Below are 22,421 nucleotides of genomic sequence, written 5' to 3' on the forward strand. Positions count from 1 at the left end.
TTTATGCTTATTACACTATCGTGCATGGGTTTACTATATAATGTTACTTGCTATTTGCACGACAAATGTTGACTGTGGTCAGGGAGTATTGTGTTAGGTGATAATCTCCTACAGTTAGGAAGAAGAATCTCCAAATGGATTTGCTCATTTTGCACTCCTTGTACAATATGTTATTTTAAGTCGGTGTTTCCATGGTTGAGAGGCATGGATCTGTTTATGAGTATTACTTATTTTATTTGTTATCTCAATGAATTTTAAGTCTGTTGTATTTTTTAATCGCTATTTTATGAGTTCTGGGGTTTGTATGGCCTAACTGATCTGAAATCAAACTAATAAAAAATACAAACATACATACATACATGCATACATGCATACATGCATACATGCATACATACTGCGGGAGAGTGATCCTGCACTCCCCCCCCCCCCCCCTCCTGCTACATTGGTAGATGGGACGGGCAGTCCTGAAGACCTCAGGGCAGCAGGTTGTGGAGCCACTACAACGCACTGTGGGATGGTGTTCCTGCGCTCCTCCTCCTCCTGCTGCAGTGGTAGATAGGACAGGCAGCCCCCTGAAGACAAACTAGCAACTTTGATCCCAAATATTATTTTGTTTTTCTTAGTGAGCTCATATAAACCCACATGGAAGGGAGCTCAGAAAAGCTGCAGTGGAGTGCCACTTCTGCTGGCCGGCATACGGTAAAATTGCTAAAATTAGAACATGGAATTACTAAGTGTATGACCTTCTTAGCAAACGCATCTCTAAGCTTATGAACTGCTTCTGTGAAATACAGGTCATTCCCACACGATAGGTATGTGGAGCTTGGAACAAGGGCCATATGTCTGACCTGCTCTCTACAGCATAGGGACAGCCATCCTGAAAAACAACACTTCCTAATAGAAAACACATGTTTTACCTACTCTCCTTTAACATATGGAAGAAATGCATCCAGAAATTATTACTCTGCCTGGAGCACAGGGGACCCCTGTCAGCAACATGGCTACGAATGACCCCTAAAAGCTCCCCAGTAAGAGGGAAAGACCCACCCTTCTGGGGCTCCCGCTGGACGATTTCAATCCACCATCACCCACTCAAGAGGAAGTTTGCATTAGGACTCAAGCCTCTGCTTTATAAAACAAATAGCAAAACTAACAGTTGTATCTACTCGGGACGCGCTTTATTTCCCTCGGGCACACTCACTGTCAGGCTCTGTCCTTCTCCTACGCACGCCAGCTTCTTTACAGATGGTCTGAGTGCGGAACTGTGGAGTCAAGATAATGCACCGTAGCCACTCAGAATATCACAGTGGGTATGTGACTTGCTTACACTGGCTTTTCTTCAGAATTTTGTGAGACAGATCCAAAATACTACAAAAACGTGTTTTTTTACAAGATAATAAAATTGTAAAGGTTGCAGAGCTAGATAGAGAGATATAAGGCAGAGATAGCAAGAGGGACACATAGAGATTGAGAGAAAGAGCCTTCATCAGGTCAGATTGCTCAGTGGATTAATGTATACAAGGCATCCTGGTGGGCCCTCTCCGCCTTTCACCCTTTTGAGGTTAATATAATGAAGAACAATTGAATTTAGTGACAATAAAAATAGCAAAACACACCTTCGTGACCCTGCGGCTTCACAAAAACACATTATATTGTGTTAGAGGGAGTGGGCAGGAGACAGAGAACGTTGGCAGGAGAGTGACAGAGACATGGAGAAAGCATACAAGACTTGGAAAGGGGAAAGGAGACACCATTTTATGACATGCGTCTGAGGCAGCCTATGACGGTACACATGGCGACACAAATGTGGTTCATTGGGTGCAGAATCCCATGGCAGGTGAGTCGGTATTTCCCATTAAATATCCAGTCAACTATCTCACTTTGCAATAATGTACACCCTTGCAAATGGTAAACGAGTGTCATTTAAAAGAAAATAGAAGTGGTCACAGGTTTTTACTGGATAATTGTGTAATTTAACATTTATATAGCACATACCACGTCCACGTGGGTACTCAAGAGCTCGCCTCCTTTTTTACCATGCCACACCACTTAAACTATGTGGGTATAAAGGTGTTGTTGTTGTTGGAGTCTATTTGCGATGTCTTTCTATGCTGGGTGTGATGGCCATCTAGGTGCGGCCATCATGGTATGGGATACAGAGCTTAGCAGTGTGGTGGACGAAGAGGTGTGAGAGTTAGATGAGCATTTTATGGTTTTCCATAAGCTCGCAGCTTTGACAAGCTCTGCAGAACCATTTACAGTTCTTCTGAGCATAGTCCACTGAGCAGGATACTGCACTGGGTCATCCATTCGGAGATTTGTAGATTAAAGTGTATTGTCCTGTGTGTGTTACTAGATGAGCTGCTTTGGGTATCTATGAACTTTTAAAGAGCATTAATGTAACTGGCTCAGAAGGCTAACGCATCCATGCCATAAATCCTGGCAGGTCCAATGAGCCATTCATCATTCCGAGGTTGATATGATACTGTTCATCTTTATTCAGCACCTAGATGCTCCAAGAGGTGAAGTTGTGCTTCACAAATACAATGTTATTTTTGCCACATTCTGTGTAGTAGTGAAGACATAGAACCCTACAAATTTCAAAATTTCTATATGAAGTTCTTACATTCTTACATACAGTCTATCCACTGAGAGAAACGTCTTAGTTGGATCAAACATCCTCAAATGATTGTTTTTAACTTAAAAATAATGTAACTAATCTTCAGTTGCGCCAAACTGCACAGGTGTGAAGGGGCAGCTGGGTTCTGAGAGCGCTGGAGAAAGATACAGCTCCTAGAAGTATATCATTTTGCAAGTGAACTAAACTCAGAACAATAAGCTGCCAAGGTCTGGATCCATACCTTAACAGTAGCTGCGAGTCAATTGGCACTGGACACCATGGTCATATTAAGGGAGGTCTAGGCCACAGTGGCAAAATGCCCACTGATAGTTCCACCTGATTTCACATGGCCCACAGAACAAGTGAGTTCTCCTGCAAGCATACTAACAGGGTGATGTAAGACTGTATTTGAGCTGTAATGGTGTCCAAATGATTTATTTGAGGACTAATTAACAATGTCCACGTCTTGGAAAACATGAAGCCAGCTTTGCTATCCAGAACAGTGGCAGTTGGTTTATTCAATCTTACCAGGATGAAAATTGCAGGTAGGACTGGAGAAACAGCCTGGGTTTGAATGCGGGTTTAATGAACGCGGAGGGTGGTTGAGAATAATTTTATAAGGTTCTGAATGGACTGAAGATGAAAATGTAAGCAGAGTTGATCACTTTTCACATGTGGTGTGGATCTAGCTTTAGCTGTTTAAGATCATCAAAAGTATTGATGAATACAAAATACAGAAAGAGCTTTGATTCTATCCCAGATTCTAGCTTTCTATATCCATTAGTTTAATTAACTGTCATTCACACTTTGCTTCTGCTCACCACACCCAGCATGTGGTGATGGGTCAGTACACCTAAGCCATTGTCTTTCTTGTTTTGTGAGTGATGGCGATTTTATCTGAACACGTGCACATCCATGTAAAAAGAACTGCATTTCAGTGGCATGGCTAGAGGGCCAATACTTCACTTAGCGGTAGCTTTTTTAATTTTCTCTTTGTCCTGTAATTTATTTTTAGTTATCCTTGTGTATGTTTTCAGGATAAAGTTATTAAATGCCATTATCACCTTTCTGGGCCAATACGAATCATATTTTCATTGGCTGTGCATCAAAACTTAAGAATGTATACACTTGTTCTAAGTACACCACTCTCCTTGGAAGTACCTGTACTATTCTATTAAAAATACATGGATTTTTTATCTAAAAGCCTATATTGTAAGCATTTGGCTACCACATATAGGCAGTGGCCTGTTTTCTTTTTTTAATCCTTGTAGCATATGCTTTTAATAACACAAAGAAAAAATAACCATCACAACTGCTTGCAAAGACCAGACCTATTGACTTTGCAAATGCTTGCTTTACACTGGTATGTATGGTAACGTGCTTCATTTTAACAGTCCAGATAATTAGTGTAAATGGCAGCAGAGGAAATTATAACCACCAATGTCCAGCTTGTGTTCAAACCATCAACATTACTTAGAAATTAACAGAAACTCATTCTTAAAGGTGGTTTATTTTAGAAAATACTAAGCCATTAAACACTATCCACGTTTTGAAAACTGTGCTTCAGCCAGTGTGTAGTCTTTTTTTCTCAGAAGCATGCCCTCTTTTGTCAAGATGTTTGCAGGTGGTGGGCACATGAACTAATTTCGGTGGAATGTTATGTTATGTTGTACGTTATTAGTATGGCACTCATACCATCTGGGGGAGTATCCTGGATCCTCAAAAAGGAGGCCAGCCCTTGCTGAGGCCTATTAGGAAGCCAAGTTTTCAGTTTCTTCTGAAATTCAAGAACTGGATTGGGTGCTCTGATGTGCAAGTGGAGGCTGTTCCAGGCTTTAGGAGCCAGGTACGCAAAAGCATACTGGCCAGCTCAGGCGTGTTGGCTATGGGGGTGGGCAAGCAGGAGGCCGGCCAAAGCACAAAGGGGTATGGTTGAGGTGTGGAAGCTGATGTTGTTGTTCAGGAAAACAGGGCCTAGATTGTGCAAGGCACCTGTGTTATTCCAGGTAGTCAGTGAAAATAGATTATTCACCACTGTCTCTAGGTTCTGGGCTTTGTTGGACGAGATGGGTGTTCTTCCTAGTTTGGATGGTTCACGCCAAGGTCCAAAGCGAGGTGACTTTCCCAAACAGTACCATCTCTGTCTTGCTGAAGTTGAGCTTCACACAGTTGATTTTCATCCAGTTAGAGACTTCAGACATGCAGCAGCGAACTTCGACCGGGTGTGCAGTGTATCGGCGGAGGGAAAGTTGGCTCAGATTACTCTGGTGAGCAGTGTCATGTAAACAATGAACAGAGCTGAATTGAGCCAGGACCCCTGGAGCGCTCTGCAAATAAGTTTGGTGGTAGAAAAGGTGTATACGGGGTCAGACAGACGAACTGGGTGAACTCAGGGAGGAAGGATGATCCATCATAAAACTGGTCAGCACATGCACGATTCGTGGGGCAATGGATGAGGATAGGGTGGGAGACAGTGTTGAATGAGGCTGACAGTTCGAGCAGGATGACTGCTGCTATGTCTCGTTTGACCATGGCCTGCTGGATGTCGTCGGTGGCAGTGAATGGTGTGGCCTCCTGCGTCCTGATTCAGAGGGGTCCAAGAGGTGTTTGTTGTTGAGGTTGTTAGCCAGTCTTTTGTTGATGGCTGTTTCCAAGACTTTAGCTGGGAAGGGAAGCAAAGAGATCAGCCTGTAGCTAGCCAGAGACTTCCGGTCAGTTGAGGCTTTCTGCAGAATAGATAGAATGGTGGTGTGTTTCAAGGCATCAGGGATGGAGGCAGCGGTGAGGAAGAGGTTGAACATCAGAGTGAGTGTGGGGCTGATAGGAACAAGTACTTTGGTGAAAATGAAGTGTAGGCCACGGTCTGGTGGAGTTTCCATCAAGGTGATGGTGAGCCAGCAAGTCATGATGTTGTCATGGGTGTCCTTCTCATCAGGCTGGAGGGCGACAATGGTGGAAAGGTCTAGTTGTGGAGCAAAGTTGTTCTATATGATGCTAATTTTGTTTCTGCAATAGTTAGGGAGCTGGGTGCAGAAATCCTGTGATGGACTCATAGTATTAGAGCTGGCGGTGGGAGAAGTGAAGTCCTTCACTATGCTGAAACTTTATTTGGCATCGTTGGAGCTGTTCTCATTTCATTAGATCAGGGCTGTACGTTTTATGGATCAGAGTTGCTGGTAGTATAACCAGAGGGCTGATCTGTAGGTTTTTCTGTTTTATGTCACATGTATGTCTCAAATGGTGTTCTAGTTGCTTGCAATATCAATGGATAGTCGTTGTTCATCTGTGTACCAGCTGGCTTATGGTATCATCCTTGGCGTGGTGATGGTCTTGAGCAGGACCAAGGTATCTATGAAAGGGGTGATTCAGGCATAGAAGGTGGTTATGGACCGGGACAGCTCATCTAGGCATTGTGGATGGCGAGTTTGGAGCTCTTTGGTCCAGGTCTCCTCAGGGATTTTGTTCCAGTTGCATCAGGACGTTTTGGTGGTTAGGTGCAAGTCAAAGCGGACAGGGGATTGGTCGTTGTTGGTGAGTGGGCTTGGGCTTATCCATTGTGATGTTGGAGAAGTTAGTAAAGAAAAGGTTGAGGAGATGTCTGGCAGTGTGGGTAGGGTCCTTCAAGGAATGGGACCTTGACCATAAGTAAGAGAGAGACATGGAGGAAAGAGAATGGAGAGGAAGATAAAGATAAGAAAAATATGTCAAATGAAAAAATCAGGGATGAAAAATAGCACAGAGGAGCAATATAAAGAGAGAGAAAAGAGAGCGGAAGTGTGGAGAGGTGGAAGAAAGGGACATGAGGGGGAATCAGGACTATACAGCCTCAGTATTTGACAATCCAGTTTTTGGCAACCACAACATTCTGCAGCACAGTGTGGGCTCCTTGGAAAATGTTTGGGCCCCTGCACAAATTCATCACTGCCCAGTCTGGAAGAATACAATTCGATCTGGAATTGTATCCTAGTGTGCGTTAGTAGGTCACTATGGTCACTATGGTTGAAGACAATTGTTGGTGATGATTATTGATATCTAAGTTGAAAGATTGAGGTTTGTAGAAGGTTGTCAACATTCATGTACCTCAGGCCATGCCAAACTCCCTGTATCATCTCATCTTTTCTATAGCAGTAGGACCACACATAGTTTAATACAGGGGGATCTGGCACAGCCCTAGGAGGGTCTCATCAATCTGGATTTTAAGAAAATCCACAGAGATTAAATTAAAAGAAACACATCTAAACAAAATTAATTTATATTACCAGTGGTTAACCTGAAAACCTGGCATGATATGCCCCTCCTGTACATGCTTTGGATAGTCCTAGCCTACTGTCATTAGTGTCTTTATTCTGTGACCATGGCTGCCACCTCAAATGTCAAGGAAGGGGGTTTGGGGGGGTTACGGGGGGGGAAACAAAACAAATTAAAAAAATATACATATCTTTCCCACCGCCTCCTGCCGCGTTGCTCCTCTGCTCCTGATGGTTGGTGTCCCAGCATTCACTGGGACACCAGCACAGACTCTCCAGCAATCCTGGCAGTGCTTTCATGCTAAATTTAGCATAAAATCAGTGTCAGGATTGGTCTGAGAGGCTCGGGCTGCCGCTCAGACACAACCCTGGGGTCTGTGCAGTTGCTCCAGCCCAGCTGTGTATACAGCTGGGCTAGAGAAACCTAAGGGCTTATGTTTGTCTGGCAGGCTTAAGACGGGCAGCCAAACACACATGTGCACTTAGTGCACTCTCTCCTCATCCCCCCTCCCACTTGCTGTGGCCTAGCCCCGCCCCCCCTCCCTGCACTGCTATCGTTTTAATTTTCATTTCGTGGCTCGTGGTCAGGGAGGTGATGCTCCTCCGCCACTGCGGAGAAGCCGCCCAAGTCTGTGACATATTCTATGATATTGTTCCAATTGAAAGCACATGTAGGAAATATTGTGTTAATTTATAGGATCGTTTGGGGGCACTTTACCAAACTATCATTTTTTATATTGGCTTGCGCTTATATCCGCTGTATAATGTGTACTATCAACATACTGTCAAAGTACGTAGTCTGGATTGGAGGTAAGAATAGCAAATCTGTACTTTCCAATGTTTACGTACAATGACAATACGTCAGTTGTCTACATAATTTTATTGACTGCAATATTTTTACCTGTTTTTACAAACAACCCTTGAAGGAATCCTGTCAAGCACACCCCAAGCAAGATGTAGGTTCTCAGCATACATGGACTGAGGGCAGGGGCCCACTCTTGTATTGTAACGTAGACCATTTTATATATTACTATGTACGTAATGCAGTCATACAACACACACTGGCTGAGATAATAAGATGATAAAATGGATTGTCCATATCCCAGGATCTGGACACTCCTGGATTTCCCCACATTACCATGCATGCACTGCAGAGTTGAGGGAATCCCAAAGATACTCCAGGCACACCAGTGTCTACTACCATGTGCTGTTGGGGGGGCATAAGCCTAATTTCACCAAGCAGAACAGGACAAGCCTCAGTTCTTGCCAGGCAAACCAATTACAGTGCCCTGTCACAAGCAAAAGCACAAGCAATCAAAAGCCTCTAAAAACAAGACCAGAAGAACATAGAAGAACAATCCTTGGCAAAGTGAGTAGGTCAGACCTATGGGACCCATTAACTTTGTCAATTGGTTTTTATCTAAGGTGGATAGCATCTCTGATGCTGTGCAGCATGGCTAAATTAAATCAAAAACAATTACATCATTTTGTAATTTGTGCGCAGCACACATGTGCGTGGCTTGGATCAGCAAATAGAAAGAAAAAAGCATGTGCATGGATGCAACACGTGAGGGAAAGCAACATGAGAGGGAGGAATGCAACACGTAGGGCAAAGTGGGTGGGGTAACAGCTCGGGCGGGGTGGTGCAGGCTGCAGCGACACAGATGTAAGGAGGCAACACAGAGAGCGCAAGGGGAAAAGGGGAGAGAGGGAGAACAACGTGGAACATGGGGAGAAATTAAAATGGGTAAGATAGAGCTTATGAGCTGGGATTGGGTTGAAGCACACTGGCCAGAAAGAAAAACGGGCGGGGGAGCACGAGGGCCTGCACATCACAGAAGTGGCAGGAAAAAAGAACACAGGCAAAAGAGAGCAGCACAGAATAGGGGAAGTTAAGCATACTTGGAAGACAATTGGAAAACACATGCACTTTCATAGAATGTTTTAATAAAATAAAAAAGTGGTGCCTGAAAAAAGAGAGCCGTGGTAGGACAAAGTACTGCATCCATGCTCCAAAGATGAATGAAAATGAAAATTCAGTTCCTTAAATGTGAGCAGTGAAATGATACAAGACATTCGCTCAAAAGGATTGTAAAGAGGTTATGCTCCAAGGGAGGAACAAACTCAAGAACAGGAAGCAAGCTAACAAAACAAATGAGAGTAACAATGAAGCCAATCAATGGTAAGCAAAGTGAGGTTTCTAAGACTAGTGTAAGCTAACAATACACCGCAGAACAAACACTGAGGGTGCAGTTTACTAGGTAAGACCCAAAAAGGGTTGTTGTATATGCATGTCTCTCTGAACCCTGGATATATCCAGTATGAGGTTCCACCAGACGTAGTTCACTTTCGAGACATGCATTACTGAAGTGACGTCACTTCTTTGTGGCAGCCTGAAGTGAAGAAACTTTCATGGCAAGGGTTCTGGGACATTTCCGAGACGTGCCATCTATCATCACATGATCACTCACGGCTCACTGGAGGGGGGCGGGCATAGCAGGGGAGAGGACAAACAAGAAAAATTATAATTAAAAAAAGTACCTTCCTCGCCACCTCTGCCGTGCCGCTCCTCGGTCCTCACAGCAGGCACAGGCTCCCAGCCTGCCCTGCAGCCAATCCTATCACTGCTTTCATGCTGCTGCCAGCATGACAGCAGCATTAGGATTGGCCGGAGCACCCTGGCTTGGTGCTCCGAGGCAGCGTTGGGAGCCTATTCCTGTTGTCTCCAACCCGGCAACACACTGCTGGGCTGGAGAGAGCCCAGTGCACATGTGTGTTTGTCCAGCCCGAGACAGCCGGCCGGCCAAACACACATGCGCACTGAGGAGAGTGCTGTGCACTCTACCTCCATCCCTGTCACACCCCATGGCCCCGCCCCTGTTACAATACAACGATAATAAACATAGTTTATTGTTGTTTTATTGTAAAAGGTTTGCAGCTACTGCTGTTGGCTAGTCGCTGCTGCACATAATGAAAACCATCCACACTTTTGGAATTTGAAACATATTCCATTTATACTTCTCTGTGGGAAAACGGTAAGGTGGCATTTAGATACACTTGTAGCCAGCATAGGTTCCCCTTCAACAGAGATGTAAGTATTAGGCAGTGCTTGAAATTGAAAAATAGAAGTGTTTCTGAAAAGTGCCGGTACTTTCGGATTAAAGGTATTACGTTTTTCTTGAGAACTGCAGGTACTTTCCCTCTCAAATTAAAAAAATGCAGGTACTCAGTACCGGACAGTATCGGCCCATTTAAAGCACTTTAGGTTTATAAATGCTTTAGGTGGAACGCATGATACCACAGGTATTAACAGTAAATGAGGATTTGAAATCCGGAGGTGTGAGAGATGTAAATCGAGTGAGTGGATTTAATGTTGAGAACATTTGCTCTGAGAGGCTCGTGCATTCCTTTAGCCTTTCTCAGGGGCCTCGCAGCTGGAATACATTTTCGGACAGCAGAATCACGGCGCATTAGTCCGTCAAATTGTTGCTGGTTAAAAGGGGCCTCCGATGCCGTGCCGTGTAAATGTGCTGTCTGACACCAGTTAGATGAGACTGGGCTGATTGTTAAAACAATACCACGACGATTAGCACGAGCCGAGCGCAATCATTAGTCAGATTTCTTTACCCTGCATGCAGAAGGCCGCCTTTTTCAACAGACAAGGTCAGAGCAGCAGAGGCCAGACAAGAAGACCACGGGTTCCACCCAGGGAATATTCCCTTTGCTCTTCTTGGTGTTTAAACTTCAGATAAACACAATTATTCTGGCTTCTGGAGGGGGCTTGCTCGCTTAGAAGTCTTGGTCGGTCACTGGTAGCAACATCTGTGCACGCGGGTGCCCTTGACGAGGACACATCCTCTGCTCAGCCTGCTTCCTGTTTTCAGATAGTGTTTCCTCTGCTTATCTCCTCCTGGATGCTGATTGGTGATGGGGTGGCTGTCAAGTTCAGATGACAGCCAAATTTGAGGAAACACTAAAGAACAACAGGGCAGTTTTGTAAAAAGAAAAACACATCGAGCTGGTGAAAACACGCTGGGAAGCAATGGTTCTGCCGTGAGCAAGTTTGGAAAACAGGAGACTGTCATGTCATGTAATAATAATGATGACAGTCGGACGGCGTGTTTTCGTATTTGGCACAGCTACATTGTCAGTGCCCAAGGCTTGGGTGAAACAGAAAAATGGAAGCGATGACTTCTAGTGTAATTATAGGTATAGTCTGGCCACTGGAATTATGCGGTAGCAGAAGAGCAAATTGCGTGGCAAGAAAAGGCAAATTATGCGACATATTGTGGCAGTATTACTTTACTATTCTGTTATTTTGTAACACGTAAACACATCTGAGCAAAGTCTTCCTCTCATTAATAACAGGGTAAATAGAGCAATCAGCAACCAAAGGTGAGAGCTTAACCTCTGCAAAGGTCCTCCCAGTGGAAGCAATGTGTGTGGGATGTTTTCAGTACTTTTCATCTGCGACGGCTTAATGCGATTTTTGTTAAAATCTGTAAGTAATGCAGCAGATGGTGGCTTGTGCGGCAAATCCATGCCAATGCGCAAAATACCATGGCATCATATAATTGCGCTGGCCCCGGATATAGTCAAACATAGCCCATTGATCATAACGGAAGGTACCCAGGGCTCGAGCATCATTGATGCAGCAGGTGCAGGAGAGTGCACGGCTTACTGCAGGACATCTGTGGGGCCTTTAATTTCCAACCTGGAGGATGGTGTTGGGGCATTGTCCTTGCTTGCACTGGAGCCCAGGATCCATGATATTCACAGTTGTGTGAATAGGTGCTACTTTAACTCTCGAGTGCCTATATCAAAAGTTTCCTGTTATCCAAAATCTAACTTTATAAACACATGGACGACATACATGCAGAAAAATGCAAAAAAGCGATTTCGCGCTCTGCTGCCAAGAAGACAGAAGGGACACGACTGACAAACCAAAAGAAAGGTTTTTTTCCCTAATAACACTCAAACTACCCTGCGCACATGCATATAGAAGGTGGGAGGTAGTTACTTCTGGTCCAATTATGATCCCACCTCTTTATGTCCTCAATGTGCTGCGATGGCTTTAATCGAAGGGATACCAAGGGCCCCATCAGGGGCATTGCAACTCACTCCATTACCTTCCCCCAGAAAGCTTAAATCTGTGGCCTCCTCTATCTGAATGGGAATGGTTGCAGATTTATGAGACAAAATAAATACGGAACCTGTAGTGTAGACTTAAACACACCGATGTAAAGTTTGTAATTTGTTACAGTCCGGTTTAAGTTAAATCCCTTTTTGAAACCGCTGGAGTTCAGAGTACACAGTAACCTACAGAGAGATTGCTGCTTCCGTGTAACGTCCATGGTGCAAAAACTAAACATTCTATCAGAAATGCCTCCTTTAGCATACTGACTATTGTACGGACGTAGATGAAGAAAGGTGAAAAACAAGCTTCATTGTTTAAATACCAGTTCTAATTCTGCCCCTTGGGTTGCCTTTCACACTGTCTGCAGCCTCTAGCAGCAGTCAGTCTGGCCTTACAACTCAAATGTACTAAGTTACTGATTCCTGATACTGCATAGTGTTATTGTTGCTTTACGTGTCCATTATAACATTTGCAGGTGAAGTAGATGAATAACTTCAGAAATCATATCTTCGCACAGACTTCTGCATGCAGCTCTGGAACTGGACACTCTTTTCCAGACATATATTCCACCTATTTTACGAAGACCATTAAGTACTGTAATACCCCACCTCTTCCAGTCTTACTTAGGCTGAAATTGGAACTATGGGTCCCTTTTCATGAAAGTTTAGGGTGCAACTACCTAAACTCCAACCCCTTCTTTTCCCACCCGGGTTTGAGCCTAGCAGATTTCTTATTTTGACCCAGCACATCAAAGTTGCCCTGAAATCGCCAAAAGATGACACTTAAGTCGATTAAAGGACCTTTTATAAACAAATTATTTGAGGCAGAAATCTACAATTAATTCTACTCCTGGAAGCAACAGGGCTCTTTACCGACAGTGGGGTGGGGGTTGTAAAAACATGTAATTGGAACAATACTAGACCGTGCACTGTAGGGGATTTGCACCAAATCATATGAGAGTTTGACGTGAGCATTAATCGAGACTTTAGCCAAGGTCTCTATATGATGAATCAGCAACTTAGGCACTAGGGGCTAAATGTGAGTACCATTTTTCTTGTCGCAAATGGCCAGATTCTGCAAATCAGGCCGTTTACGACAGGAAAAAAACATTTTGGTATGTACAGACTCTATTTTGCGATTCGATAATCTATTTCCCGAATCACTAAACAGGTTTGTGAGTCGCAATTAGAAAGGGGCGTTCCCTTCCTAATTGCGAGTCGCAGTGCGATGTAAGATTGTTTTGTGACCGTGAATGCGGTCACAAAACAATCGCAGTTAGCACCAGTTTCAAATTGGTGCCAACCATTCACAAACAGGAAGGGGTCTCTATGGGACCCTTCCCCCTTGTGAATGGCTGCGAAAATATTTTTTCAGAGCAGGCAATGGTCCCACGGACCACTGCCTGCTCTGAAAAAATGAAAAGTAAACTTTTCATTTTTGTCTTTGAAATGCAGCCAGTTTTCCTTTAAGGAAAAAGGGCTGCATTTAAAAAAAAATGAAAAGCAGTCACAGACAATTTAAAAGCAGTCACATACATGGTGGTCTGCTGTCCCCAGCAGGCCACCATCCCTGTGAGTGCCGCCATTCCCAATGGTGTCGCAAATTGCGACCTACCTCATGAATATTTATGAGGTAGGCAATTTGTGACCACAGTGGGAATCACAAACAGTGTCATTGACACTATTGTACATCAGGTTTTGTGAATCGCAAATTGCAAGCCACTAAGACTCACAATTTGCGAGTCGCAAAACCTAATATTTGTACATGTGGCCCCTAGTTCTCATTCCCACCACAAAAAAAGTAATCTAAGTTTTGTTCTATCCAAACTACTTCATCATATGAGGTTGGTCTCCTTTAATGCTAAACGCAACATCTACAAATTCATACCAGTGGTTTGACAAAAAAGCTAAAATTATAAAATGACTAGGTGATCATCACTTGGATAGGCCACAATTGCAACCTTAGTCTTTATTGCACACATTAGGTTATCATGGAATGGGTGTTCATCCACAGTGGTGGCTCCTCCGCAATGGCGGAGGAGCGTCGCCCCACTGGCTCAGGGCCAGCAGCAGAAAAATAAAAACGATATTTATCCATTGTTTTATTTTTCTGCTGCTGGCTGAGCCAGCCTGTGCAAGGAGGGGAAGGGCTAGGCCATGGGATTGGGAGTGGGGAGTGAGTGCACTTAACTGGGCATGTCTGTTTGGCCGCCCATTCTAGGCCAGCCAAACAGACATGCGCAGTTAGGTTTCTCGAACCTGGCTGTATTTGACAGCTGGGTTGGAGAAACAGCAAAGACTCTCTGTGCCTGAGCGAGCGGCAAACCAGTCCCCTCAGGACAATATCCACGCTGCACTCATGCTTGGTCACAGCATGAGATCAGCGCAGGGATTGCACAGGGAGGCTTTGAGACCAGGAAGCAGAGGAGCAAAGGAGCGCAAGGCGGCCAGCAGCACCAGGTAAGGGTTTTTTAAAAATTATTTGTTATTATTAAAAAGGCCCCCTGCGTGCTCCCCGCCACCACCCAGCGCTCTCAACCCACGGTGCCCCCACATCCCCTCCACCAGCCCCACCACCTTTATTTTGTGTCGCCCGCCGCTGGTGTCACATCCTTTTCCACCTAGTTCCTTGATGTAGACCAAGTTTTCAGTGGGATAAAAAATAGAAGTGTTTCTGTAGGCATTGAAGAAAGTCTTAAAAACAGGCTATTTTCGGGAATTGTTTCTATTTATTTATTTTTGGGTTTTGTATAGTGTAGACAAACCCAGTGGGTGGAAGAACACTTTTTATTATATGAGATTACAGCAAAGGAACATCATGGGACGACAGAGTACAGAAAACATGGAATGCTTAATGTATCTTAGGAATGTCCACATGCAAATAACATACTACAGGCATACAATATTTCAAGATATGGAAATATAAACACCCTTAAGCACACATTATTTATGTAACAATATAGGACACAATTATGTGCAATTGCAGAACTTTGATAAGGTGAGCGTTCTTTACAATATCTGAAAAACTGCAGCATGGAATCACAAACCGGAGTGCCACTGAAATAGTAATTCTTTCACCTCCCTTTTTTAACACATCAAGAAGAAGATAGCCATAATTGACACTGGAATGAAGTTGTACGTTTTGGATCCACTCCCAGAAGGTAATTCTTTTAAAGTCATTTTTTCTTTAAAAAAAAAAAGGGCGCCTCAAGTTGGCGAGTTTGAAGGACTCTATGCTCTTACTGTTGTTGGTACCCCTTCAGATGACTAGTGTTTATGTCAGATGGATAGGTGTTCAAGAGTGAAGACAATGCAAACACGCTTAAGTAAGTGTGTAGCTTCAATGGGAACCCTTTTCTAGGAGGTTTATGTGAACAAGAACATGGATATTTTAGTCCAACATAAAGCCTAGATACTTGACACTGTTGATTATTAGAGGAGTGCAATCAAGAACATTTAGTTAATTCAAACAGTATTATACTGAAGTCTCTCAATAAAGTGGGGAGATGAACAGGAGTTTTGGCTTTAGATGGTGATTGGACATAGTATCAATCTCAAACAAGCACTGGCAAAACCAAAAGGTCTTGCCTATGTGAGAGCTATTGGCTTTAGCAAGGTGTTTTAGCCATTATGTACACCAGTGTGGCTTCTGTTCAGCATGGCTAAAAGTTACTGCTGTAGAGTGGGGTAGATCTGAGTGGGGTAAATTGGGGAACATAGGATTGGGGTAGAGTGGAGTAGGAGAAGAGTGGGGTAGAATAGAGTGTGGTAGGTTGGAGTGGGGCGCAGTGGGATGGAGTGGAGTGAGGTGTTGGGTAGATTAGCGTGGTAGATTGAATTGGGTAGATTGGGGTGGAGTGGGGTAGATTAGAGTGTGGTAAATAGGAATAGGGGAGAAAAGGGTATATTTGGGAAGAGTGGGGTGGAGTGGAATGGGGTAGACTGGCGTGGAGTTGGGTATGTTGGAGTGGAGTGGGATAGATTGGTGTGGGGTATATTGGTGGATTTTTTTGGTAGAATGGAATGGAGTGGGGATAGATTGTGGTAGTTTGGATTGTGGTAGACTGGGGTAGAGTGAAGCGGGGTAGATTGGAGATGGGTAGATTGGATTGGTGTGCAGTATATTTATATGTGGTGAGGTAGAATGGAGTGGGGTTCAGTGGGGTAGATTGAGGTAATGTGGGGATAGAGTGGAGTAGATAGGAATGGGGTAGATGGGGTAAATTAAGGTAGAGTGGAGTGCAGTGGATTGAGGTGGATTGGAGTGGAATGATGTAGCTAGGAGTGGAGAGGAGTAGATTGGAGTGGAGTGGGATAAATTAGGTTGGAGTGGGATAGACTGGAGTGAAGTGGGGTAAATTGGAGTGGACTGGGGTAGATTGGCGCACCATGGGTAGTTTAGGGTGAAGTGGGGTAGATTGGGGGGAATAGAGTACGGTAGATTGGAATGGAGTAGAGTAGATTGGAGTTGGGTACATTGAAGAGGGATAATTAAAGTGGGGTAGATTGGAGTGGACTGGGGCAGATTGGGGCGGAGTAGATTGGAATGTACTTGGATAGAGTATTGTGGGGTAGATGCAGATAGGGTGGGGTTCATTGCAGTGGGGTGGTTTGGAGTGGGGTAGATTGGGTGGAAGTGGGGTAGTTTGGGACAGAGTGGAGTAGATTATGATAGATTGGAGTGGGGCAGACTGGATGGCGTAGACTGGTGTAGGGTAGTTTGGGGTGGAGAAGGGTAGGGTAGTTTGACGTGGAATAGAGTGGGATGGAATGGGGTGGAGTGGGTTAGACTGGAATGGGGTGGTGTAGATTTGGGCAGCATGTGGTAGGTTGGAGTGAAGTGGAGTTGGGTATACTGGGTCGAGTGGAACGGAGTGTCATATATTTGAGTGCAGTAGAGTGGGGTAGATTGGGCTACTGTGGAGTGGAATGTAGTTGGATAGATTGGAGTGGAGTGAGATAGATTGGGGTGGAGTGGGATAGACTTTAGTGGAGTGTATAGGGGTAGATTAGGATGGAGTGGAGAGAGTTAGACTGGGTGGATTAGAGTCGGGTGGATTGTGATGGACTAGGGTAGATTGGGGTGGAAAAGATTGAAGAGGGATGATTAGAGTGGGGCATTTTAGAGTGGGGTGGAGTGGGGTATATTAGAGGTGATGGCGTAGAGTGGCATGGGATAGAGTGGCATGGGATAGAGTGGGGTAGGGCAGAATGCAGTGGGAGGAAGTGTGAAGTGGGGTGGCTGGGGTAGAGTGGTGTGCATTGAAGTGGTGTGGGGTTGATTGGCATGGAGTAGATGGGGTAGATTGGAGTGGGGTAGATTGGGAAGGGGAAAATCAGAGTAGGGATGATTGGGTGTGGAGTGGGGTCCAGTAGATTGGAGTGGGAAGGAGTGAAGTGGATAGGGGGAGTGGGTTAGATTGGAGTGAAGTGGGGTAAATTTGAGTGGAGTGTGGTAGAGTAGAGTGGGGTTGATAGGAGTTAAGTGGAGTGGGGTTGATAGGAGTTAAGTGGAGTGGGTTAGATCTGGGTCGAGTGGGGTAGGTAAGAGTGGAGTGGAGTGGGGTAGATTGGGTGGATTGGAGTATGGCAGATTGTAGTGCAGTGGGGTAGATTGTGGAAGAATGGGATGGGGTACATTGTGGTAGATTGAAGTGGGGTAGGTTGTGGTGGTGTGGGCTAGATTGGGGTGGAGTGGTGTAGATTGCAGTGGAGTGGAGTAGATAGAGTAGGGAGCGGTTGGATAGATTGCAGTGGAGTTTGGAGTGAAGTGGAGTAAATTGGAATGGATTGAGCTAAAGTGTACTGGGGTGGAGTGGATTGGTTGAAAAGTGAAGTGGGGTACATTGGAGTGGAATCAGGTAGACTGGAGTGTAGTGGGTTGGATTGGGTACACTGGATTTGAGTAGATTAGGGTAATTGGAGTGAGGTAGTCGGAGTGGAGTGGGTAGACTTGGTAGATTGGAGCAGAGTGGGGTAGATTTGAGTATAGTGTGGTAGACTGAGTTGCATGGGATAGACTGGAGTGGAGTGGGGTAGATTGGATTGGAGTAGGGTAGATTGGACCATAGTGAAGCGCACTGGAGTAGAATGAAGTGGAGTGGAGTAGATTGGATAAGAGTAAGGCACATTGGGTTAGAGTGGGGTAGACTGAAGTTGGGTAGATTAGAGTGGGGTGGAGTAATGTGAGTAAATTGGGGTGGGGTAGATTGGAGTGGAGTTCGGTAGATTGGAGTGGAGTGGGGTTGAGGGGAGTGGGGTGTGTGGAGTGGAGGGGCATAAAGTGGGGGATCATTAAGCGGACTGGCGTGTTGTGTTATAAAATTAGTGGCGTAGACTGGAGTGGCATGGAGGCGCGTGTCGTAGCTTGTCAGAGTGGAGTGAAGTGCCATTTCATGAAGTGGAGTGGAGTGGAATGAAATGGAGCAGTGTGGCATAGAGTGGAGTGGCGTAGTGTGGAGTATGTATTGTGTGGTAGTGCACTGCCATTACAGACAACACATGTTACATTGAAATGATCATTACATTTGCACTGAAATATGGTCTTACTGCACACAAACGATAATGTGTGCAGATGTCATTACCTAGTGTATTGATTATTTTGATCATATTCATATATTTGTTTCCACCACACTTAAGAATCACAAAAGAGATCTTCATTTGTTTTAATTCTGATATATTCTGAAACATCAGCACAGTTCATTTATTTGGTTGTGTGCTAGAAAAAACAGACTACACCCTCTCTTCTTACATGGATACTTGGTAAAATTGTCCCATAAATTCTCTCACTTTGAAGTCAGAAAAAGAAAAGTAAACACCAGGCTTCCTCGAAGAGAGAGCCTGACTTTTGACTTGCATCTTTGAATGCACAGCATTTCTGACAAGATAAGAACAAAATTTAAACACCTGTTTATAGAAAGCAAGTTCATGGAAGAATACAGTAAAGACAGGTTAGGCAACGGGAGGGATGGACTCGCACTGGACAGCCCAAAACAAAAACAGCAAGCAAATAAAAATCCAGATGATGAAGTATGTTGGGGGAAATTAAGTCGGTCATTTTTATACATTTTCATTGCTTGCCCAACATGAGAAGACCTATCAGAGAACTGGGTCTTGATACACGTACTCTCCTAAAGTATTTTCAGATGAGTGGAATGGTTGAATGTGTCAAAAGGTGCTGAGAGGAACAGAAAAAATATGTAGATCAGCGTCTCCTTCCAGAATTTTAAGTGTCTCCTAAATTATTGGCTAATTTGACAGCGCAAACTGAACTATAGCCTGTTCTAGGTCATTTATGAGTTGGTTTATTAAAATAAACTCTGTGAAGTCAGTCATTATGTAGCTTCTCTGTTTTTTTATGGGGGAGGGTAGGTTAGATACTGGATGACATTTTTTTAAGTCCTCTAAGTCTGTACCAGTTTTTTTCACTTAGGAGTATCCTGTCCAGTTTTTAGCTAGTGTGGGACTATGCCTTATTTCACAGAAATAGCAACACAAATTGCAGTAATTGGTGACCATGGGGATTATATCTCGTCGAGTAGAGAGGCTGGATTGGGATATTGAAATAGGAGGATTGTTTATGTTCAGAAATGAGGATTAAAACTTTAGGTTGTGAAACCTCCTTGAAAAACGACTATATCTTTAGTATTTTCTGTGCATTAAAGAAACAGGTTTGACCATGCTTCATGCAAGTGAGAGAGAACTCCTTGGTTTTCCACTGTTTCTTTACAGAAATTTGAGAACTTACTAGAGTTTTCTGTGAGGTTGGTGATGCCTATAGAGGTACTTGCAGTTTTGAATGTGTTTTTATTGTATTATCTCTGTCTTAAAGAAATACACTTCAACCTCGAAGATTTCCTTTGAGAGTCTTCCTCTACTCATTCAGGGGCATATTTAAGAGTATGATGGCGCAGGGCAGAGTCACCTTGCTGCACTGCCCTGCGTCACAGGGAAAGGGCAGCAATGCAGCATATTTAACCAATTGGTGCATTCCTGTCCTTTCCCCCTCCGCTGGTGCCCTTTTGGCAGCCTAGTGCCAATGCAGGCACATTTGCACCATGGTAAGATTTTGGTGCATTCCCAGGTTTAAAAGTCCTTGTAAATCTGGCAATGCTTCAAAATCCATGGGAGTTCAGTGGGAACACCCACCACACTGGCCATGAAACTCCTACCCAAGGCAAAGTAAGAGAACACAACAATTTGCACTGCATTGCCTTGCTCCATATTTTTGAAGCCATTCAAAGCCACACAAAGTGGCTTTGTGTGGGTTCAAAAATTTGACTCAATGGTTTGCGCCATGCATGTACAATGTTGTGTGGTGTAAGCATGGCACAACCCACTCATAAGTCTGCCCTTTGGTTCTTTAGAGAACCACTGGACCAACATCTAACTTTTCTGCTTCTCAGTCTTAATGGTAGCAATTCATTCATGATCCATGTCGTGATCTTAGAATAATGGTCAGAAAGTGAAGGAATGTTAACCTCTCTGTAAGGGGGTAATAGAGTAAAAAAGACCACTGACTAGTGCCGTTTTGGTTAATCTTTAATTGAGCTATTAAGAGAGGTGTAGGCAAATGGGATCAATACATGATCCTGCTTGACTAATGGAATTGGGCATTTCATCTTAAAAGTTTCTTTCTACACCATTTTATGAAATGTTTTACATGGGTTGGAGTTAAACAGAATTGGGTGAGGGAATTAAATCACCACAGTGTATTGTGAAGTCCAATATGAAGATTTTGTTGGAGGATCAACTCGTTTATTCTTCCATAAGATTAATGAGTTGGTCTGCAAAAACATGTCACCAACTAGATGACAGAATGTAGTCTCTGGGGCAGTTTCAAGTGGATTTGAGTTTTGGATTGGAGTGAGGCAGATTGGTTTGGATTAAAGTGGGGCAGATTGGAGTGAGGCATATTGGAGTGGAACGAGGTCTTTTTGAATGCAGTGGGGCAGATTGTTTTGGATTAAAATGGGGCAGATTGGAGTGAGGCATATTGGAGTGGAGCGGGAACAAGGTCTTTTTGAATGCAGTGGGGCAGATTGTTTTGGATTGGAGTGCAGCAGATTGCAGTGGGGCAGATTGGAATGGGCAGATTGTTTTGTATTGGAATGGGCCAAATTGGTTTGGATTGGAGTGAGGCAGATTGGAATGGAGTAGATGTGAGTGGGGCATATTGTTTTGGATTGAAGTGAGGCACATTGTTTTGGACTGGAGTGGGGCAGATTGTTTTGGATTGAATGAGGCAGATTGTTTTGAATTGGTGCAGATTGTTTTGGATTAGAGTGGGGCAAATTGGATTGTGGTGAGTTGGGACGACTGGAGTGGGGTGGGTTTGGAGTGGACTGGTTTGGGGTGAATTGGTGTGGGGTGAGGTGGGGTGGATTGGGGTGGATTGTAGTGGGGAGGTTTGGACTGGGGTAGATTGGGGTGTACTACATGATTATTTGTTAAAGCATCATTTCAGAAATTACTTAGAATTAAGAAACAATGTTGCTTTGTGTTATGTAGAACAAGATAATCATCATCTTTTGAGAATAGCACATACGAGCAAAAACAAAAGAAAACATGAGTGCAAGGTGAGAAAAGATGACCTGGCAAAATAAAAAAAAGTTAGCTATAAAAAAATTAAACTTTGCAAATTTATTTGTCCTGCTTGGCACATTTTTGCCTGTCACAGGCCTTCTGTTTGCAGGGTACTAAAAGTAAAAAAAATGAAATAGTACCTCGGGAGCAGCGGACAGGAACTGAATAAGTTGAATCAATCAGTGCTTGGTCCCTGCTCCACACGGAGGAATGGAAATAATGCTTGACCTGCAGTGATGAATTATGAGGCTGTAAAGAAGAGTGCCATGCAAGCCAAAAAATGGTAAGCAGCAGGTGGGCTCCAAGCCCTTTACTGCACACTACAGTCTGGGAAACTAGAAGCATGCTCCAGCACATGTACTCGCAGGCTCGACCCTAAAAATACAGTTAGATTTACATGCAAAGTATCTCCACTGCAATATATTTTCTGTACATTGACCTCACACACGTTTGGTGAGTTTTATGAAATCCTGGCTGAATGTATCTATTCACTGAGCTGCTGGCACACCAAACTGAGTCCAGAAGTTTCTACTCAGATTGTAAAAGTAAATAGCACTCTACCTGTCTGTTCCTCACCACATGGTTTTTCCTCAACAGAATGAAGAAATGCCTGTTTGCCGCTGCCAAAGCTATTTTGTTGCTGGTTCAGCTTCACCGGGCTGCCGCTCTGAACCCGAACGACCCTGATGTCTGTAGCTACTGGGAAAGGTAAAGAACAGTGGAAGAACTCTGGATACGTTGATAAATGGTAGTCTCTGTTCATTCTCCAAACTTGGGAACATTTGGATTTGTCTCATTCAGATTTTTGGCTGAGAGTATGTCCAGGTCTTGGG

At 44.0% G+C, this 22,421-nt stretch overlaps 1 protein-coding gene across 2 annotated transcripts in view; it reads left to right on the plus strand.

Annotated features, from left to right (window-relative positions):
- The window catches only part of PEAR1 (platelet endothelial aggregation receptor 1), a 273,016-nt gene that overhangs the window by 127,756 nt on the left and 122,839 nt on the right, over nt 1-22,421 (plus strand). For both annotated transcript variants that reach the window (XM_069217862.1, XM_069217863.1), the window contains exon 2: nt 22,186-22,296. In XM_069217862.1, coding sequence (XP_069073963.1) covers nt 22,187-22,296 — 110 coding nt within the window. In that variant the 5' untranslated portion in view covers nt 22,186. The remainder of the gene's footprint in view (nt 1-22,185; nt 22,297-22,421) is intronic.

The sequence above is a fragment of the Pleurodeles waltl genome, chromosome 12, assembly GCF_031143425.1.
Source record: "Pleurodeles waltl isolate 20211129_DDA chromosome 12, aPleWal1.hap1.20221129, whole genome shotgun sequence".
NCBI classification, from domain to species: Eukaryota; Metazoa; Chordata; class Amphibia; order Caudata; family Salamandridae; genus Pleurodeles; species Pleurodeles waltl.